Source organism: Rhopilema esculentum, chromosome 12, assembly GCF_057945365.1.
Source record: "Rhopilema esculentum isolate cy_ngs chromosome 12, ASM5794536v1, whole genome shotgun sequence".
Classification (NCBI taxonomy): domain Eukaryota; kingdom Metazoa; phylum Cnidaria; class Scyphozoa; order Rhizostomeae; family Rhizostomatidae; genus Rhopilema; species Rhopilema esculentum.
In genome coordinates, this window is record NC_142826.1 from 6085054 (window position 1) to 6108256 (window position 23203).

General features: G+C 35.9%; 2 protein-coding genes across 2 annotated transcripts in view; one reads left to right on the forward strand and one right to left on the reverse strand.

Moving 5' to 3' along the window:
- The window catches only part of LOC135681804 (spermatogenesis-associated protein 17), an 89891-nt gene extending 67325 nt beyond the window's left edge, over window positions 1–22566 (reverse strand). The window contains exons 1-2 of the mRNA XM_089111894.1: window positions 22102–22566; window positions 14188–14241 (exon numbers count right to left, since the gene is read on the reverse strand). The gene's annotated coding sequence lies outside the window, so the exon portion shown is untranslated. The remainder of the gene's footprint in view (window positions 1–14187; window positions 14242–22101) is intronic.
- The window catches only part of LOC135681653 (uncharacterized), a 36744-nt gene extending 13694 nt beyond the window's left edge, over window positions 1–23050 (forward strand). The window contains exons 16-29 of the mRNA XM_089111851.1: window positions 65–277; window positions 1339–1496; window positions 2108–2179; window positions 5276–5568; window positions 10696–10949; window positions 11425–11513; window positions 11833–12070; window positions 12619–12813; window positions 13322–13501; window positions 14470–14652; window positions 15281–15457; window positions 16531–16566; window positions 17614–17826; window positions 22767–23050. Coding sequence (XP_088967977.1) covers window positions 65–277; window positions 1339–1496; window positions 2108–2179; window positions 5276–5568; window positions 10696–10949; window positions 11425–11513; window positions 11833–12070; window positions 12619–12813; window positions 13322–13501; window positions 14470–14652; window positions 15281–15457; window positions 16531–16566; window positions 17614–17826; window positions 22767–22930 — 2465 coding nt within the window. The 3' untranslated portion in view covers window positions 22931–23050. The remainder of the gene's footprint in view (window positions 1–64; window positions 278–1338; window positions 1497–2107; window positions 2180–5275; window positions 5569–10695; window positions 10950–11424; window positions 11514–11832; window positions 12071–12618; window positions 12814–13321; window positions 13502–14469; window positions 14653–15280; window positions 15458–16530; window positions 16567–17613; window positions 17827–22766) is intronic.
- Window positions 23051–23203: the final 153 nt, after the last annotated feature.

Genomic DNA, 23203 nt, shown 5'->3' on the forward strand with positions numbered 1-23203 from the left:
CTCCTTTTTCCTACAAAGCATCTACATGATTTCTGTATTAATGAATTTACTTGCTTTCCAACAGCATCTGATGCGATTTGTGGAGCAGGATACAAACCTATAGGCTGCTTCAAAAGCAATAAAGAAACCCAAAATGCCTTCAGTGAGATTCTATTTGTGGAAAAGCATGTGAAGAGCAAAAGCTTTAGTTTCCACGATTATCTCTCAAGCTTCGTTTGCAGATGTGCAACCAAGGCTAGATTCAGAAAACTCAACTTCTTTGCGGTGTCATCAGAAGGTGCGTCTATGTTTGATATCAGTTAAATATTTAAGGATATTGATATCGGGCTTTTAGGTAGATGATGTACGAAACAATTGCTTTGTATCTATCTTAAAAATAGATAAGAGGAATAGAGCCTGTGATTCATCCAAAATGAAGGAAACAGTAATATATCTTGATAGAATCTTTCATCTCAGGATATGAAAATGCTTCTTTCTTTTTTAATGTTTCTCCAACCACTGTAATACAAAAGAAAGTTGCAAAATGCAAATTTGCTCTTTATAGGTACAATCACTGCCAAAACTCTTGGAACACTTGTGATATTTTCAACGTTTTCATGCATCCGTTCCCCTCCCCCCTCCCCCTTCAAACAATGTTGTCTCACAGCTAAGTTAAGACATACTTTTGTGGCAAACCTTTTTCTACCGATCGCCGTGATAAACTGCATTGTAAGCAACATTGTTTTAGGGGGGGGAGGGGGGTTTGTCCATTAGAAACACGGGAAATATACGAAAAAAGCAAAAAATTAGCAAAATACGTAGGTGTTCCAAGGAGTTTTGGCAGAGATTGTAGTACAGTGCAAGCTTTATCTTATAGATAGCACCGTGCAAGGTTTTTATATACCTTATACTTTTATATTACACGAAAATAACACGGTACACCAAATAACGCTGAACAAGTTGATGCGATCACAAATTAACGCGAATAGCGAGATTGGACATCAAAATATATGGTTATTAACACGAATCAAGAAATTCAAACATCCAAATGGTATTTAATTAATGCAAATTTTCAAATTCAGCAATACTTTTTTCAGTTGTCTCACTTTTTACAGGAAAAGTTACATAAGAAGTAATAGTAGGATGAAATTTATGGACGTTTATTTAACGCTAGACGTTGAAGAACGCACGAGAAATTTACGCGGATGTGAAATTAATGGGATTTTGATTAACACGGAGTTTTTCCATTCACTTTAATTAACGTACAACTTTATTCTAGTGCAATAAGGTGCTATTTATGCTTAGAATTGCTAAACTTGAAGCTTTAGCAATGACTATAAGGCTGCTTGAATCATTCAGGTCAATGTCTGGGTGGAAAAGATGACGATGACAGTTGGAGTAAACACAGTGCTGTTGTTGCGAAGGAGTGCAACAATTCGTATCATCAACAGTGCAGTGAGGCGACACCAATCTGCATTGGAGCTGAGCAAACCCTCTTCGCGTACAAAGTGACCAATTAAAGTACACTTGAACATAATGAGCTACGTGATTCTTGTTTGATTTAACAATGTAAAAATTATTGTGTCAAAGCAATGACTTGAATGCAGAACTTGAGTTTCTTTGCTCAGCGTCGTCTTTTAAACAAGCAAAAATGTCACTGGGACAAGCAAATAATGAAGGGAACTAGAAGCATGAACCTATCTGACAAGCGTCATCTTTGGTCTCAAAAGAATCTTATATAGTTTGTGAATGGCAAGTGTAAGAATGAATCGTCACTAGCCTTTACACAAGGATGAGGCATTGTCCCCTTTCTGTTTATCATTTTTGGCAGAATTACAAGATTTGAAAAAGACCAAAATGACTCAATAACAAAAACTAGTTGGAGTTGGGATTAAAAATTCAACAAGAGGCTGCCGGAGGGCAGCGAAGGTCTAAGAACAAATTATGATCGTGTATGTGTGTTTCGAATTATGGTTTCTAAACAAAGTAAAGGTACAAAGTTACCTAAATATAATTTGATCTAAATCATATAAAATGATTGCAAATCATGCAAAATTCTGGCTGTCGCAATCGGCAACGAAGGTAAATGCATACACGCGTTTGAAATTGTCAAAGAATTTTCAATTAGGCTAAAGAATACTGTTGCTATGGTGGTGTTCAGATCGACGAGAATTCAAAGTGTGATGCTAATATCCACAAGGTCTGTAAAAAGCAGCCAAGTTTCCGATATTCTGATAATCTATGGGTGACAGAGAAACAAGGATAATTCTGGTTCTTTTATACTACGTCATTTTAATTATGACCCATAAATCTAGACGTTATATGGAAAATGAAGCAAGCTAGAAAAAATTTAGCGAGCGAGCAGTACGACTAGCCTACTCGAATTCTTCATCTTTGTACAATGATTTACTTGCTAACTCGAAAAAAACTACCATAACGATTAAATCACTCAGAGTATTGGCACTGAAGTTTATAAAACACGTGGCAACTTTGATCCTAACATTATGATGGGTCATTTTGTTTAAAAACCTTGTTTACATCTAATGTCAGATTCATCAATTATTGCATCAGACCGTAAGTTTCCAAGAGTCAGAAATCTTTCAGGAATTCACTACCAGAATCAATATTAAAAGCGCAAAATACCAAGCAGTTGAAAAATGTTCTTTAAACTTGGTCCCTTGAAAATAAACACTCATGTTGCTTTTGTCGTAAAAAATTTATCTGGTACAATCCTTTTGATTGCCTTATGTCTGTGTAAATTAATGCATATTCACTTTTGTAGAAAATAGCATTAAATGGTATATAGAATGCAAAACAATGCTTAACGATACCAGAAGATAAAATGTTGGTTGGAATAAACCTAAGCATATTTTTAATGGAAAGTTTGCCATTTTTACAAGTCGGTGGATGTCAAAAGCTTTCTTGGCTGAGCCCTACAGTCACAAGGATATCATTCCAAAATGGCTTTCAAAGATTCACTTAAACAACAACATTCTTGGCAAGATTCTTTCAGAATTAAAAAAACCAAGCTTTTCTCTACAACTAGATAATCTTGCTAATAGCTTATTCCATATCATGCTTTCACTTTAAGCGTTTTTACAAAAAAGATTATCCTGGTGTTATAAAATTTCTGGCAAGACGAAGTTTATTAGCAGAAAAGCCCTGAAAAGCTGTCATAACTGTTTCATCTTTTATCTCCAACAATGAGAATACGACGTCTTTGTCATTGCCTTTTTATGCAGTGATTTTTATGATGTCAGACTAAGATCAGTGGTTTGTAACTTCGTGCAAACATCTTTATCTCTACATAAGTGGAAAACTTGCTCTTAGCAGAAGTCCTTAGATCTTGATTCTCTACGCAACGAGATTTAATATATTATAGAAAAATTTGTATCCTTTTTTATTGTAGATCCAACTATTCGTGCAACACTTTTTTGCCTTGGTTGTGACATGTGTCAAGTATTGTGTTATATGCTCAATTCACATTTGACTATGAATTAACCTGGTGTGCTGGTGTGAAATAAAGCATATATCATTGACTCCAACTATAACATGAACAACTTATAATAAACTTAACATTATTTGAATAAAACAATTGAATCGTTATGTTAATAAACCAGTATTTTTTCTACTTTGCCATCACAGTCACATTTACTTCATTTCATCTCAGTTTTGAATGTTCATTTTAAGTATTTATTTCATTTTATGGAACGTCCTTGGCGATTTTGTTCATACAGGACTTTTTGCTAATGATTCCTGGAGTCTCCAAATTCTCAATTTTGTGTTGTCTTAAAAAACACTGATGACACATCATCAAAAATGATATCATCTTTCAATAGCTCAATGCGTTGTAGCATGGTCAAATTGTGACCGCTTCCACAAGAATAATCTTCTTCTGATGGTGCTTTCATTTCGAAAAACTGGATTGCTTTAAGTTTTTACAGAGCTGCAGAAGTTGTTGACAGTTTTGAGAGCAACAATTTAAACCTAGATCATGCATTAATGTCCTACTGACATTTCTACAACCTTCTTAGCAATCTCTTTACATTTACTTTGAGACTGTAACGCATCTTTAGCTCTTAGTGCATTGATAATGAGTATTTGAACAGCTTCAACTTCCCTCTCAAGGGGGTATTGCAAATATAGGTTTAACTCTTTCTCTTACAACTCTGAATGATCAAAAACTCTGATTGTGGAATCTTAAAGACTAACATAAGAATGACCTATCATCTGTCGTCTTTTCAATTTCCATGATTCCCTTTTAAACAGTTTTTTGGCGGTACATAACTTGAAAATGGCTTTGCAAAGCAAACATTTCACAACATATTAACTAAAAGCTTTTTCATCTGACACTCCTCAGAGCAAAAAATGTCAGAATGATTCCCTTTTAGTTGTCTAAATTGAAAAATGAAAATTCTTCAAATTACATGACGCCTTGAAAATCCACCTTCAAAGATGGCTTGCATTTTATGAATTTGCTGGTCCTACCCCCTACATTCCCATCTTCACCCCCAACATGACACTCCAAGACTTGCCTTTATAAAGTCCACTTTCTCATGAAGTCAGCAAGATCTGTATGCCATCAAGCAAGTCAATATGGCAGCTTCACTGCTAGGCACAATTTTTGTCTTCGTATTTGCAGCCAATTCATGAGTTTTTATGCATGTTTCAACTATATCTCTAATTTTTCTGTTGTCTATTCTGTCTATGCATATTCTTCTTTTATCCTTAGAATACCATTAAAACCCAATATTTTTCTCACGGCCAAAACCCATTTACCAAGGAGATTCACAAATGCATCTCAACCGGAGAAAGGGGGCTAGTTCAAGCGAGAAAAGTAACAAGCAATCAAACAAACAATCAAAAATCAACAATTTTATGTTCTATATTTCTTGCAGAAAGTTTAATTGTGCTATTGGGCTTTCCCTTAGACCACTCTCATTTACTGGATTTAATTGAAACTTGATTGTAATCTGATATTTCATAAGAAACAGATTATGAGGCACTTTCCCACTGGAAAGAAAAGATATGTGGTCCACTAGCACCCAAGAGAATGCTTTCTTTCGGTATTCAAGCAATGTAATTCTGTGACTGTCAATCATTTTAGCCAATAAAAAGGACCCTTCATTGAAATAGTAGAGCTGGGTGTGTTCTACAAGTAAGATTGCAAAGTTTGCTGAGTCGATGACACAAAAATCTGCAAGAAAACCTTGAATACATTTTCTTGACCTGAGAATAAGACAACCTTCTACTAGTTCTAGAGAAGGCTTAATATAAAAAGTTTTTGAATTTAAAGGTTCCTCCCAAACGATTTCCCATCGTAGGCCAATGTGACTATGTAGAGTGCAAGTACACGGAGTGGTCTAAATGGACGCCGAAATGTGGCAAAAATATGGCGAGAAAGAGAACTTTGCAGACTATCAAGAAGACAATTGAGAAGGAAAGCTGTGATGGACTTCCACAGACTTGCACTGGAGATGCTGAGCAAACCGAGAAAAAGGACGAGAAAAATATCCTTTGTTATCTACAAAATGACTTGAAAACGAGAAATAGAATTTTGCTGAAGGCAGAGGCTCTCTGGGTTGACATGTGAAGTTCTATGGATTGAAAATATTCCAGAAAAACTCAGTTTTTCCTTGACCTCGCCAAAGTAAATGAAATCCTGGACCCAAACACAAACTCACTGCTAATGCGATGTTTTGAGACAGTAAGATATGTATACTTCAGCATTATTAAGCATTCAAACTTAAACAAGCATGGCGCTGACTCCACCAAACCCCTTATGAACTTAAGAGTTCCTCATTGTCCCTAACGTCGTTACCATGTGTCGTTACTTCATAGAGTTTCCATTTTGCACCAAATATAAGCTAATATCCAGATCATGATAATTCTTAAATTTGAAAAAAGTGAAAGCTCCTTATTGGCTTGCACAATGAATAAATTGAGGTAGTAAAAGTCTTTGCAATGAGAGCACTATATTTGCGTTGTCCTTTTCCAGGTGAATGTGACACATTCAAGTGTATTCAACAGTGGAGCGCCTGGTCAGCGTCTTGTGGCTTTCTGTAAGCTTTACCGAGGTTAGGTTAACATGCTCAATTGGAATGAAGGGCTTGATCTTGATTATAGCGATCACAACTTTGTGGTTCAGAAGATGGGTTGTAAGAAGACGAAGAAACGGTCTCAAGAATCAAAGGGGCAATTTATTCTTCCAAATTGCGTACATGTGTCTACGAAAACAAAAGGTCTTCCAGGGATTTTCGGATAAAACCATAGGATTTTCTCCAAAGTTATACAGGTTTACCTCTCGTAGAATCCACATTTGAATGAAAGCAAGATACACCTACCCATCTCATAGAATTGTCGCCACTTGAATCAAGCAAAAGATTTATTTTTTGATCCGATGGAGACAAAATGGCCATTTGCTCTCGACTCTACCGCTAAAAATTCATTATAGCAAGATCAAAGCTCAATACATTATGACGAAAAAGGGATTGAAAGAATTGAAACTTCATATGAAAGTCTTTTTTTCTTGAATTGAAAATAGCACATTGGAACATTATTGTCAAGTAGTAAATAGATCTAGTTTGTACCGATAGCAGATTTTAAATAACTATTTGGGATTGTAAGTCGAATCAAGAGCAGTATGTTGTTAGTACCTGTGTCGGCAGTTAGTGAATTATTATTATTATTATTATTCCTATGATCAGAATTTATGATCAATAAAATGCAAAGCAAGTGATCAAATATAAATCAATCTCTCAAGATTTTTTTAAAGCTTCATCAATTTCCATTCATATGATTCAATTCTTGTTCACTAAGTTTCCCGATACCATTTTTGAACATTTGCTAAATATATGAAAGGATATTGTTGAAAGCATTTTTTTAAATCAGGTGAGAAGACGAAGCCACCACTCACAACTCCTTCTCGTAAGTATTCGATTTGTCTGTACCATGAATCATTGCTGCCATCAAACATCTACAAAATGCTACCTCTTGCAAGAGTAATAAAACATCATTTTAGAAATTTTTTTGAGTATACTACTAGAAGCTAAAAATGTTTCTCGTTAAGCAAATGAATGAGAATCCCTTCATCTTTACTCCTTGCAAAGAAAATACAATTTAATGCATTTACGCCACCATAATGTTTGTTGCTTTCCAACAGCATCTGATGTGATTTTTGGAGCAGGATACAAACCAATGGGCTGCTTCAAAAACAATAAAGAAACCCGAAATGCCTTCAGTGAGATTCTATTTGTGGAAAAGCATGCTCTCAAGCTTCGTTTGCAGATGTGCAACCAAGGCTAGATTCAGAAAACTCAACTTCTTTGCGGTGTCATCAGAAGGTGCGTCTATGTTTGATATCAGTTAAATATTTAAGGATATTGATATCAGGGCTTTTAGGTAGATGATGTACGAAACAATTGCTTTTTATCTATCTTAAAAGTAGGAAAGAAGAATAGAGCCTGTGAATCATCCGAAATGACGGTAACAGTAATATATCTTGATATAATCTTTCATCTCAGGATATGAAAATGCTTCTTTCTTTTTTAATGCTTCTCCAATCACTGTAATACCAAAGGTTTGTTGCTATGTGCAAATTTGCAGTCTATAGAGTGTATGCCAGGGGTGTCGTAGTGCTATTGAAAGCCCCCTGATCCCTCTGAGCCCCCTTGCAAATACTAAAGATTAGCCAATTTCTACTTTTGCTATTGTTTTTGTGACATTTTTTGCAAACGCCTTTCTTGTTATTTCGATAGCACTACGCCCTTGGTGCACGCTTTCACCTAAAATTACTACACTTAAGGCTTTAGCCATGACTACAAGGCTGCTTGAATCATTCAGGTCGATGCCTGGCGGGAGAAAATGACGATGACAATTGGAGTAAACACAGTGCTGTAGTTATTTCCTACATGATCTTTCAAAGTATGGCCCAGGGCCCATCTGCACATTTTCATCTCGGCCACCTCTAGTTTGTTTGTGTCACGGACACTCAGGGGACTGTCTCCATACCGTACAACATAACTGGTTGTACTAAAGTCCTGTGAATCTCCCCTTTCACCCTATGTGGTATTTTTCTGTCGCAAAATACCCCAGACATCTTCTTCCAGCTACTCCAACCACATTGGATTCTCCGAATCACTTCAGCTTTCACACCACCTCCTGATTGTAGGGTACTGCTTAGATACTTGAAGTTTTTTGTCACTGGAAGTTTACTATCCTGCATACACACACTTCCCAAAGATGACCCATTCAAGCACATATACTCTGTCTTTAATCTGAGTAAATCTTTCTAAGAGAAAATGTGAGCAAGTGACAGAACCAGGGCAGGATTTGAACCAGCGACCAGAGAACTGTATGTCGTTGCGACACCGGCTGACCTTTAATAGTCTTGTTCTACTTCCAGAAAAAATACCAAATCTTGCAGCAAAGTATGATCAAGAAACTTTTGACAAAGCATAGGTTTTCTTTGATGAAATTTTTAATGCTTATTAACACCTACTTTAGAAGTTTTCTAAACTTCATTAGATATTTCCAATGAATTGAAGTATATCATTGAGCAATCAATTAAAGAAAACTAACTAACTGGCTTACAACTTTCACCAAGCTTTACAAAGCCAATTGGTAATTTGATATTTGAAATGATTTGCAGAATAACTTTAGTAGGGAACTGAAGAAAACCAACTCATTGCCACATTTTGTGCAAAAATTAGACAACTTTTACTTAATCAAGCCTAATTGATCTCACAACTAAAGCAATTTGCAGGCTTACTAATACGGTTATTGCATTTACAGTATGACATATAAGTGTAATTCTGCCATTCTAGCATATCAGCAGCATTACTTTTGCATGACAAGGTGTAATTGAAACTGTAAAGTCTCTTCTGTTGCCCCAAAACATATCCATTTATTCTCTTGACGGACCATTACTTAATCAAACACATCAGGGTGTGTTTTTAAGCACTTAAGGCATGTAAGCGTTGAGTATAGTGTATTATTTAAGCAGCTTGGGCTCTTCTAGAAACGGGGGGATATAGAGACTCTAAGCTAACATAAAGAGTTGAAGGAGAGAATCTATGTACTAAAAGAAAACATAGGCAGTTTAAAGTCCAAAGGATCCATCTGACACACAAAGATCACAGCAAAAGCGACTGTTTGGTTATATCGTTATCAAATCTCTTGTAAATTTTGATATGGGTTGGTGTTGCACGAATAAATGGCACAAGAATTCGACACAAAACTCTATCAATTCCATCTACGGCTAAGGTCTTCTTTTTGCCTCTACTTCTCAGTAAGCTTTATTCATGCTATACATCTAGTATTAGAGCATCGATACTTAAGTCTCCTGCAAGTTCTGCTGGTCCAACCATTCTTAGATATATTTGAAAAGATATCATAAATGTTTCTGCCAGCCAATCAGGTTGAATGACATCAGCATAAGCTTAGCTTTATCAATCATAGCATTATCGATCTCGTTGTCAGCTGGGAAACATGTTATATACTACTTACGTTGCTGGAAAACATACTATATCTCTAGAAGGCGAATATGTTAGTTACTAAAATAACTTGCAATAAAGAAATGAATAAGAGAGGCTGGGGCAGTAATCTTACTTCAAAAACGGGGCTGTTGCTAGAAAAATTCTATCGACATTACACTTCGATGATACAATACCTTTATACCCACTATGCAGTCACTGTAAATCGTTTAGATGCAGCTTTCCGTTATAGATTCTATGATAGTGATTCCAAGAAGCTTTGATACGAAAGGATCAATTTCAAAAATATTCTAATACTCTAAATGTCTTATTCTATAGAATAAATATATAGACATTTAGAAATACTCTAAATGTCTAAAAAAATTCAAAAACAGATAATAAGAATTAGATAATAAAAATAGGCTTTTGCCAATGTCTTTTTTGAAAAATCAAAAAGATTTGCAAGAAAATTAACTTTAAGGTTCAAGACCTAAATATTAGTATAAAAGAAAACATTTTTCCAAAGATGAATATGTTTTCTAGACATATGGCCTTTCTTAGTATAAATTTCGAATGGAAAAATAATGATAGAATCTGAATTTATATTTTCAATTTACATATTTTTTATATATAAAGAAAAATTGTTAAATCGTGAAATGATCCCAATCATTTATTTGCGTCACTAGGATATTTCTTGAAATCAATGACTAAGGTATTCCTGGCAATGCATGTTACCCCCGGCTGTTTAATTTTCCTATAGAAAGAGTCTTTCTCACTGCCTAAAATAAATTGATTTGGCTTATCTTTGCTGAACAAAATGGCTACGATTTTGATAACACTTTTCGCCTTTTCGATTGTGCAAATGTAAGTGATGAAACTTTTATTCAATGTAAACTTCGTATTTTAATCTATTTAAACTCTAACTTATGGCTTTATTTTGAAACGCAAGACAGTATTCTGAAAAAACATATCAATGAAAAAACGCTTCTTTCTTCAGAAATTTCTTCTAATAACGCTTTTTTAAGAAAATCGTTTTATCATATAAAAAATTGTAGCTCAATAAAATACATTTCTCTCTAGTAAGGTTAATGTGTTAGATATCTTTGCAAAATCTAGACTGGATTCTTACATACAAGAAGATTTTATAGCTTGCCTACTTTGCCACTTCTATTCTGAACTCCATATAACCTTAAAAAGATTTCAAAATTTTTAGTGTATTATTACACTGACTCTTGTTCACCAGTGCACAAACGCAAAGATGTAACATTGATATTGGGTTCATCCTTGATGAATCTGGCTCGATCACTGAGAATGGGTATCGGCAAGAGAAGGATTTTGTTAAGAAAGTCTCGGCTCGCTTGCATGTTTCTCCAAGCAACACACGTGTTTCAGTGATGACGTTTTCGAGGAATCCTAACATGCGAATCTATTTCAAAGACAAATCTGCACAAGACTGGAATGCTCTGAGTAATAATCTTGACACCATGACACATTCAAGTACGCAAGTTTTACTCAATTTCTATAATAGAAAATAGATGCTTATACGGTAAAAAATCAAATGACATTTAATTCTTATTGCAAAGTCAAGTATGATTTTTGTAGTTAGATGTGTTCACTGTTCATAAAAAGAGGGTAGTGTGTACTTGGCTAAAGTTCATGTGATACAGGTACATTTCAATTTTGATATCCTATAAAGCTTTGGAGATGCTCTCAGGCCCGATATCAAATTAGAAGCAAACTCCGATCGAAGGCAGATAGGTCGAAGGCGTTCTTTTTTGATCACACGTAAATGCAAGTATGAAATAACACCTGTGCTCTTTACTTTATGTGTCGTAAGCTGCAGCGATACGAGTCTGCTGTGTTAAACACACAGTAAGATGCATGTAACACAACAGTTATAGATGTATGTAAAATCACAAGGCTGAGATTTTTTCTTAAAAACAAATTTTGATAACCTATTTTATCCCCAAAGGTGGCAGAACAAACACCGAGAAAGCTTTACAGCTGGCCAAGACAACGATGTTCAATCAAAACTCAGGTGCAAGGCTGGGTGTACCTAAGGTAAATGGTTTTCTCGAGCAGCCTTCTGTCAGAAGTACGCATTTTGAGCAGCATCGTGTTAAAAATGATGCTTGCCTTGCTTTCTGTTACTGGTGATCCTATTTTCTTATGTGTCTTATAAAAAGTAGCGCCAATGAAGGCACCGAGAAATCGTCACTCACTTCCGTATTATGTAAAACGGTGTATGTCATAACTTTAGCTTTTTTAGCAAAACTTACATACTTCCCATTGTCTAAAGCTCTCTGATCTAATTTATCTTACTTACAAGCATTTTGACGAGTTTTTTAAATCATGCCCTATGATTTCTTTTTCTTGAAAGGTCCTTCTGCTGCTTACAGACGGTTTCAGTCAATCCAGCACTGGAGTACTGTCACGTGCAGCATACGCCCTAAGGCATGACGGTGTCTCTATCATAGTTATAGCAGCTGGTCCACTTGTGCGCAGAGCGGAGCTGGAACTTATTGCATCTAGACCAGTCGCGCAGAACATCTTTCAGGTCAGAGATATGACGTCACTGGGGAGTATTGTTGCCAGAGTCAGCACACAAGCTTGTAAACGTATGAAATTTCTAATTCTCAATGCATTGATGTTTATCTGAGTGTTTTGAATAAACCTATAGGTTCTTTACTTGTTAATTTATATTTATATTGAAATTGACACTGCTGATACTATTTCAAACCCCTTAAGAAAATAGTTGAATCGCTATCTAACGTTAAGCCTATCTATTAACTCAATTTATCAATATTTTTGTCGCGTGTAAATGCTTGTGATATTTACGTGACAGTACACTATTTCTAATCTAAACCAAAAGATATGATATGATATGAGAATGAGTTCGAGTTTTGTATGCATTCTTGATGTCACCTCTAAATACGTTATTAACAATCACAAACATGAAATTAATTGAATGAGTTTTCAAATTTCATATGATATGAATGTTCCAGCACTGATGTTCCAGAAGGCTCAAAGTTTGGAAGATAAGCTTCCTGGCAGTACAGTATTGAACAACTAGAATCTCTTTAGTCGTAGCAGGGGTATACCATTACAACAGTGTTTTCTCTTAATTCTAGAATTTTCATCATATTTTATCATTGATTTTTGATAGCGGTAACTTGTTTTTACAACCAATGCATCTACAACGAGTGGTCAAAATGGAGCGGATCATGCAACGAAGTGACACGCTCAAGAACCGTTCTCCAGCAAATACGAAGATCAAAGATTGTAATGGGTGGCTGTGCAGGACTCAACACCAAGGACTGTGTAACCGAGATCGATAAAAAGGACATTGGGAAATGTTTACGTAAGTGACACAGTAAAAAAAGCTGTCTTTATGTATTATAATTCATCTGCTTAGTATTTCTATATTTTCACACCTTTGATTTGAATTGTGTTATTTTGACTTGTTTACAATCAGTGTCGTGAATAACCAAAGTCAATATAAAAAACTATTGCAAAACTTCTATTGACTGTGGTGAAATCTTGATAGTGAAATGCTCTGTTAACATCTTGCAATTAAAATGTAGACATATTCATCGAAGAGGGGGGGGCAGAAACTTCCCTAGGGTTTGTCTGGGAGATATCGATTGAATACTTGAGAGTATCAACCAGTGGCGTCGCCAGCTCGAAAAAACTGGGGTAGTTTTCTCAACCACGCCCTTCAGACTCTCCGAAAACTTTGAAAACGCCTTATTCGGTATTTTCATCTACTCTGAATTTGTAGAGAAGCAACTTTTTTCAAGCAGCATTTTACATAACGGGAATTTTTTGCAAGAAATCGAATTTGATCTGCCCCGCTCCTCTTTTTACAGAATGGTGCAAGTACGTGAAATGCTTCTGGGCTGGATGGGGAGCTTGGTCTGCGTCATGTGGCAGCGTTACTAGGCAACGCAAAATGATAGAAGAACCAGCTGTTGCTCAAAGAAAATTTTGCCAAGGACTACCACAGAGGTGTTACCAGAAACCAGAGATTGAAAACAACAATCTCAAATGTATGATTTGTATACTCAAGTTTAAAGCTTCCTTTTACAAGATCTAGTTATATGCCTCTTTCAAGTAGCACAAATTAGGCCTGTTTCAAAGACGCAGGAACCGAGAGGGATGTGAGGCACTGCACCCTTTTTTGAAAGCAAACATAACGCAATCAAAGACACGTGCATCTTTATTTTTTCGAAATGGCCCTTCTGTGTTTGTAGCACATCTATCTCTTATGATAATCAATACTTAATCGAAAAGCCTCTGATAAAAAAGGGTGGGCTAATTTATCCTTTGCTTGAAAAGAGACTGAAGAGCATAAAAGAGCAAGAAGTATATAATGCTACATAAAGCTCAAATCAAGAGATATCTTGGTACAGTCTTCATATTACCCAAGATACCAGATTGGTAAAGATTTGATGGAAACTAAGTCTTTAAAAGTACATTGTAAATGAGCACAGAAATAGCAAATACCCTTTACTTTCAAGAAATTGCTAAATTCTTTAAAAAACTTACGAAAAGTTACATTTGAAGACGATAACCCGCTCTTTCCAAAAGATCTCTTCTTCTTTATTAATAAATTGAAGATTGATTAGTTTTGGGTTTTTAACAGGAAATTTTGTAAACCAATTTTTCAGTTTTACTGAATGTGTTATTTTGCATGCATGTTCAAAAATGAAATGCAAAATGAAATATAACAAACCTTTTTTATTCTCGTGTAATTGATCTTCCTTTTTCATAATTTGGCCGTATTCATCTACATAAAAGAAAATATAACTTTAACCAGCCGGTAAATTACCAAGAAGGGAATGCTAGGCTGCCTTTGCAATTGGAGTGCGTGACGAGGCAAATATTATTGCATTCTGAAAACAGAAAATGTAGAATGATGATGAACGAGAGTGGATTTGCCAAGAAAATCAAGACGTATGGTTGTGTTTGTCGCATACAATTTGAACTCGTTTTTCTCAAGACATCTTCATTTTAGGCGTTTCCTGTGACTACGTTGAATGCAAATATACAGAATGGTCTAAATGGAGCCATAGTTGTGGCAAAGACATGGTTCGAATGAGAACTCTACAAACTATAAAGAAGAAAGGTACAGACTGCACTGGAAAGCCAAAATCCTGCACAGGGGAAACAGTGCAAAGAGAGAAAAAAGACGAACTATGTGAGTGAAAATAAATGAAACATTTGCCCACCTTACCTTCGGGGGGTACCTTAACATGTTTGAAGGTACGGGGACGTGCCATTATTTAGGGTTATCTACCTTTTTTCTGAAAAGTATGGAATTATCGGTATCAGTTTTTGAAATTTGTACCATTTGAATTATGGGTACCATTTGAAGAAACATGCAGAATTTTGGGTACCATTTTGGGGAAATATTGCAAAATTATTAGGAGGGAGATTTAGCAATAACAAAATGAATGCCCAGTTAGAAATAGAAGTATGAAATATGTGTAATATTGAGATTTTGGGGCATAGGATATGCACGATTTGGTTAATGATTTACTATGTGCTTTAAAAATTTTATTTGCCCTGCAGAATAATGGGTATAATTTTCAGCATGTTTGCGGAACTATGGGTCACATTTTTTCAGACATTTACGGAATTTTGGGTCCAAAATTTTAACCAAAATGGCACGTCCCCGTCAAAAATTAGGCTTAGTTTACCCCCCGAGCCCTTACCTTTTTATATTCTTGAGTATCAAGAATATGCCTGTTGCGATAGACTAGGGAATTGCTAGGAGCATGTATGTAGAATGGTTGAGTTTACTCACTGTTTTGCGTTATCTTTAGGTGAGTGCGATGCAGTCAAGTGTGTTACCCAGTGGAGTGCATGGTCGGCCACGTGTGGTAAGGCCACTCGAACCCAGACAGTAGTCAAAGTTCCCATTAAGGTGCGAGAAGAGTCTTGTGACAAAGTAACCAAAGACTGCCCAACCACGACAAAAACAGAAATTGATGATTTAATTTGTAAGTATTGTTGTGGCATTTATGCCTTCAAAAAGCAGTTTGGTTTATTCATAGTCTCTAAGAAACCAGTGTGATATGCAAACCCTGGGGATTTATGCGTTGAAGATTACATCAAGGGTGAGACTCGGAGTTGCAGCCTCGAATCGTCCAATTCAAAAACACTTTGATGCGGCGATAGAAAGGGTAGAATTGGTAATTGATATGACTGGAAAGTAAAAATGCATAATTCATCAAAGATTCTGACACAAAAAAAGAAAGTTGCAAAATGTAGGCTATACCTCCCTATTCGTGGGTAAATCCTTTGGGATCCTAAAGAGAAAAGAGTATTTAACAAATGGCGGCCTCTCAAAGGGCTGGGTAGCATTTCTAGCAGTCAGCCAAGCCTGGCATTGCTTATTAAACGTCCAGATTCGATGAGAAGTGGTCAAGGGAGACTCGCCCATATCCTTTTTTCCACCGAGCTGCAAGTGATGCCGCCATTATGCTCTTATTTTATTACTTCTCCTTCACTAGATGGTCTTTTGAACAATTATTAATGGAGCAAAGAGCGCCCCTAACACTCCTGGGGATATAAAATATCCTCGAGGGGTAAAGTAGAATTTGGAATTAGCCTATAGAATAGCAAATATTTTCCTTCATTTGTTTTTGTCACACTTTTTTGCTCAGTGATGTTTTGTGTTGTTTGCTTATGTCTTTTATTTGCGGTGTTCTGAATCGTATTGTTTTGCGTTAGATAGATATTTAAGTAGTCATAGCCCCTAGAGGACATTTTTTTGTTTGATTTAAGGAACAATAGTGGAGTTGTTTTTTAGTAGCAGTTGAGGAGCAGGTTGAGAAAAGTAGAGTTGAATCTTTTTATGTATAAATTCGTTGTCTTTGGTTTGAATCGCTTTTGCCATTTTACTCGTACTCGTGACAGTTTTTACAAGTTAGACTTACAAATTTTATGATTTACGTATTAATTCCAAGATCTAGATAATGATATATAGTCTTTCAGGCTTTTCACTACACGCATACTTTATTGTAATTATATAAAAGAAAAAACATTTTGAGCTGACGTTTTATTTTGAAAGGTGTTAAAACAAAGCCACCAGTGACGACTCCTGAACGTAAGTACCAATGATTTTCAGGATTACAAATCATGAAATCAAAAAGTATATGAGAACTTTTTACTGAATAAACTGACATTGAACAGATGCCGTATTCATATTAAGCCGGATTGATTTGCTGTATTGGTTTCAATCTTGCGGCTAGCGTGTAATTAATTTGTATTTTATTCCGTTTAAAGGATGATAAACACGCTAGTTTGGTAATTCACCAAAGCGAGGTCAAAAAGAAATTTTTTGATCAGAAGGCAACGAAAAGAACAGGCAGGGAAACGATGCTTTAGATATTAAGGTACCCTGGCTAGGTACCAGACCTACATAAATTCGAGAGTGAAAACAAAATATTGGAGTGGAGCGTCTACGCCCCTTCGCTTCTACGCTTGGTTTTCTATTTACGCGCTCGAAATTTTGTGGCTCTGGTACCCAGGATAACATAAAGGAAACTGGTAACAAGAATGGGTACCTCTTTACTGCGGAGCACAGATTTTGCAATTCAAATCCTTGATCCGATGATACATTCACTGAGAGCAAGGGCACTTGCATTCTCCTTGCAATTCTAACGCAGAAATCCCAATTCGTAATCATGTATGTTCTAAGACGCCTTTTTTGTATTAAAACCAATAACAAATATAAAGGAAACAAATAACGAATAAAAATATAAAAGGGTTTCATTAGCCTTATAAAAAACAAGGGAGGAAAAAGGGTATTGCAATTGGAGAGGATTTTAGATGGCAGAAAAAGAGGGAGTAAAAAGATAGAAGTAGAAGAGACGAGAATGGAGAGGAAGGGAAAGTACAGCAGGGGTTAGGCTTTATGATATGAATATAAAATTGGAAGGAGAGGGGTAAAAGGTGGTTGTGGAGGAGAAAATGAGAGTGCCAATGTTGACATACGAAGAACACCTTCAAATTTTATACCTGAGTCTGTTACTAGACTCAGGTATAAAATTTGTTCCTTCAAATTTGCATAAAATGCAATTTTTATACTAAAAGGCTGAATTGAATACAATTATCTTGTGATCATTCACAGCTTTTTTGCACTCCTAAATAGCATCAGATGAAATTTGCAGAAGTAGCTACAAGCCTGTGGGGTGTTTTAAGCAGCATAACCATTCTGCGAATGTCCTAAACAAGGTGCTGAAAAAGAACAAGTACGAGAAGGGCAGAATTGTTGGCTTCTCTGATTATCTGCAAGACATTATATGCAGGTGTGCCACTAATGCAGCTAATCAAAAGCTTGAATATTTTGGCATCTCATCCACAGGTAATTTCGGAATTTACTGTCTTTTTTTAATCTCCTCCCTCCTGGTTGTCTACCGCGAGGCAGGCTCAGCGCCACACGCGCCAACCATCACGATACAGTTGTTATAATTTGCATATATTTTTCCTATACAGTTGTTAAAATATGGAGATAAACAATTTTGGCTTGAATATCTATGCAATGTCATGGGCTCCGACGCAGGTTGGAAAGTGGAGGGGCCAAGTGAAAATATAACGATCATAACAAAAAATTTCAAAAAGCCCTATTGCTTTGCAAAAAAGTAAGGGGGCCATGGCACTGAACCGTCGGAGGCCCTGAATGTAATGAACAAGTTTTCTGCTATATTCAACTTTTATTATCTGCTTATTATCTAATTATATTTTTACTGCTATATTAAGGCCCCCATGAGTCTATCTACATAAAAATTGAAAACCGCTATTCTGTAGACAGAAGGAGTTCGTTTGAACTCCATTCAAAAGTACCCAATTTTGTAACGCATGGAAGCACTGCATTATCACTTAACAACCTTTCAAAGTAAATATAAAAATAAAATAGACAAACTGCTGGGAGGAATAATGTCCTAGGTGTTATTATCATCGGTTTGCGAGCTGTAATCTAGATCTAATGTTACAACTCTCTAATCTAAGCATTTCATCCAAAGCAAATAAACATGTGGAATGCAGGCCAATTTTGCCTCACTGCTTGCACTCTTCAAGTTTGTGTTGTGCCTGCCCAAAAAACCTAGTTTTATCTCCATGCACAATATAAGAGAGCCATAGGATAAAAATTGTCCTAACTTTTACTGATTTTTTCTCTCTGAATATTCAAGGCATGTTGTGCACTAAGGCAGGAACTTAACATATAAACTTGTCGATGCTACTCGGAGAGCAACTGCAAGAAACAGATCAACTGCATCGCATTATAAAACTTCTCTAACAAGCTTATTCCAAACTTAAACAACTTTCTTGTATGCAAAAAGAAAATCTGTAAACCTCTCCAGGAATTTTTCCTAGAAATACTACATCCCTAAGAAATTGTACACACTAGATGAAAACACAAATTCTTGTTCAGAATTTTGTTTTGCAATGTAAGATTCTTAACTAACATGAACCTGTTTTAAAGTAAGTTCGGAATTAAAACTGCCCATGCTGGCTTATATGTAAGTTCGGCTTGGTTAAACGTGAAACCTCGTTAAAAGACCATTTTCTGAAATTTTATACCTTAATCCTTATACTTAATCTGGTCATTAACCACAAAAAAACTTGTAATATAAACTTCGTTGGTGGGTTAAGTATTTCATACAGCCTTGAAAGAGGGTCATCAACTTAAAAACAGTTGAGTCAACAATTCTTCTGAATCTGACGGTGAAAAAAGATTCTGAGGGTTCTTTGGCCTTTGCATAATTATAATCTTCAGCTGATATCGATTCTCTTGGTCATTGTTTCGCATTTCTAGCCCTGAAAATCATCATTGGCACAATATGACTTTCGGAAGGTCTTCTAAATTCACAATCAATTAAGTTCAAAATCCAATATATTAGCTTCAATCAAAAGAAAACATGGTATTAGGAAAAACTATCGTGGTGGCAATCATGTGGTAACTGTTGGAAATGCCAAGACGAGGACATGTTATGAGATAAGATACATTTTAGTTCCCTTTCAAATATTCAACTCAACGACTAAAACGTGTTTCCAAAAATAATCTGAAAAGCAACAAAGCACAAAGAGATGTGAAGTAAAGTCCCATTTTACTTACAGAAAACGCCTCAAGTGTCACTCATATTTGATACTTCTATCGGAGGTTAGGGAGTGTCCTCAAGGTTGTATTTAGAATAGAGGTGCTTTTTCATACTTTTCTTTTTGATCAACTACTTAAAGAATAATTTATACTGCATTTTTATATTTGCGAATAAAAAGAATATTAGCAAACAATTCTAGAAATATGTAAATTCACTCAAAGCATAAAAAAACGAAAGGACGATTTTTCGAGGGGGCCTTTAAATATTGGGCTTATCAGGGAATGGTCATGCCAGGGACTGGATGTAAACAAAGATACTCGAATAGTGACTGGATAGGAAACTGCGAAGCGGACAATAGAACATGTTACGCATCACTGCTTATTCAAACTTGTAGGGAATGATCATTTCCGGTTTGTTTGGTTTTGACTGATAATGACGAGCTTCGCAGCTATTCGGCACGGTAGTTAACTGTTGTAGACTTACCAAGATAAGCTAATTTGTCCCTTGTTACGTTTTCAACGAAAAATGAAAGAAAAAAGGAGTGGAGAACGCAGCTTTTGTGTAAAGTAAAAAGATGCGATAGGAGTTTCAACGCAGAGAGGGCCTACATCTGCGCAAGGCATTTTGATCAACATTGCTTTAGGATCGGTAAGTCACTGTAACTTTCATTACTTCTTTCATTGATTATTATTTTTGCCTATTATTTTATAAGAGTTTTATTATTAAGATTGGATGCAGATCTCATTAAAAAATCCTTTCGGGGGTAGGGGGGCTACGAAATAGGTTATATAAATATTACTTAGGAATTCAATCGATTTTTGACTTATTATTGGGGGGAGCTGTCACGACCCCCACAACTCCTATCAATCAGTTGCTGGTGATAGGTCGACTGAGAATATCAACAGTGTCACCGTTGAATAAACAAAGCAGGCAATAGTCTGATGGGACGAAAGTCCCCCTGAGAAAAGTGTCAAAATCATCAACTGTCATTGAGACAAAAATATCTAACAAAATTAGAAGCAAAGTTGGGGGGCAACTCAAATTTTCTTTATCTTGTATTCATATTGACAATAAATTATTTCATAATGTTGTTTGTAGGAAAGACTGGAAGAAAAGACCTCCTTGTTGGAAGTTTGCCTACACAGTTCTTACATAAAAGAAGTCATGAAAATAACCAAGGGAACAAAGGCATGAGCTTGAAAGACTTTTTCAAGAGGTGCCCTTACCAGTGCTTTACAAATGAAGAGGTTTCACAGATTTCAAAAAGAGCATTGGCAAAATAAAACAGCCCTGGGTCATTTTACATAGCTCTGATGAGACTGTACCCTTAGGTCTTGCTGACAAAACTGGTAATATTCGGAACAAAGTTTCTGTGGACCCCTTTTCGAATGATACAAATTTTGTTCTCTCTGAGAAATCCTCTGAAGAAAAGAAAGAGATGTAGCTTTCCTCTTATTTGGAAAGCGAGGAAAGTGTTTCAATGCTTCAGTAATAGAGGGGGCTAGTAATAAAAACTAGAATACCAGCAATTTTGGCATAACGAGTTTTGTATATTGTTAAAAAGACCAGAAAATGAATATTTCTCTATTAGAATTATTTTTGTAATATTAGCTATATTTCAAGCTGTTTAGTTCATATTTCATCCATATTCAATTGTTGAAGTATTTTTAGAAATATTAACTTTTGCCTGATAGCTGAGCATTTCAAGTGGGCTTGCACATTTGTTCTAACATTTTCATCCTCCATACTTTCTGGAAATTTTCCCACATGGAATCCAGATAATTGGTTTTGCTTTCCAATTTGTTCTTAAAAAGACCTCTTGGGAAGCCTATTGTATCAGCAGGTCCTGCAAGTTCCAGTAGCCTCTGAAGAACTTTCCATACATTTCCATCAAAACCGTCTTGTTGGCCATCGATTCTAAAGCACCCTTAATGATTGAATTCATACAAATCTGAGGGGCATCATGTTCTTTCTCCTTTAAAGTCACCCCCTTTTTCTTACGATATGGCTCTTTAACTTTCCTTTTCTTTGCATTGCTCCTCGTTTGTTGGTGAATAACAAAATTTGACTGTCATCACAAAATTTAATAGTGGTTTCCAAAAAGGAAAACATCAATAATAATTTAACCAGACGTACACCTGCTACAGGGGTGCACAGCTCTGTACCCTCAAAAGTATAACAAAAACGGGAAACATGATTAGACGAGAAACTTTCCATTTTATTGTTTCGTGATTTGTTTATATGTTGACTGGTGCTGCTGCCGTGTCGATGAAAAATCAAGCCAAAGCCAACATCATTAATTTAAAACAAGTATCTTCCTAGGCCTAATTATAATGTAAATCAACATTTTCACTAGCATTATCCCTGGTTCATCGAACATACATTATGTTCAATCGGCATTCTTGCAGTTACTCGTTAGAAAATGAAATATTGAAGTTTGATAGAAGGGCCTACATCGCCATGACTTAAATTCTTATTCGCGGAGACAGAGATAATGGCTGCAGCGCCTTTAAAGTACACAAAGAAACGGACTACATTACCTCGACAACAAGTTCAAGTAATTCTTCGTCGATTTGGCCATTAAAATAGGTGAAATCCATTCTTGGATGTTGCTTTTTTCGGTGAATGTCCTGGTCGTGAGACTAAAACCGGAAATGACTATACCCTACAACTTTTCCAAAACACGCGATTGGAAGATAAACGTAATCGCCTATTGTTGTCTGCGCAGTTTCCTATCCAGTCACTATTCCAGTATCTTTGATGTAAATTAACGTTTGTTCTTTTATTCCCTTTTGGATATTGTTATGTGTTAGGTGGACCCATAAGTGCTCAAAAGCATCTGTAGCGAGGAAGACAAATACAAGTTCTCATATGTTCATGTCATATTCAATCCAACAACTGAACTTTACAATTTAGATCTAATCATTCTATACAACATCACAGTTTGTTAATCAACACATCAAGACAGAACAACAGACATACTGTACAAACAACAGAGTACAAAGATCCATATAGAGATGATGACATTATTAAATTACATACAATAACAATCAGTTCCGGGAAGCACATGCTACACATCAAATCACAAAGAAAACTGTTTCCCATAAATATCGGAAGGGATCTCTCTGTGTGTGAAAAGTTCGAGTGACCCCCTTGGGCTTACAATACAATGCTAAAGCTGAACTTACTCTCGATAACTTTTCAGGACATTGCCTCTATGAAAACAGTTACCATGACGACAGCTTCCAAGCACATGGCAAGATAGCAACAAATAGGTGCAGGAACAGTTTCCAGCGGCCTTGCCTCAAAGATGACATTCATTGTATGGGTGGAAAGAACACTATTTATGCATATAGAATCGTAGTTTGATTTTGACTATGACGTACAGATAATAAAACATAGAAAAACCCCAGTGTAAAAAACGTTTGCATTGATATGCTTTGCTTAATTATTTAGACTTCATCAACTGTGTTGTATGTTGAATTGTAACTTCTTCAGACATCTTTTATTACAACTGTGTCAATGTGACATTACTGCTTTGATATGATATGATATAAGGATGTAATTCCTGACCAACAAGAATGGGTTTGCATACTAATTTTGTTCACATCATTTGGCAAATGATTTTTGAGAAACTATAGG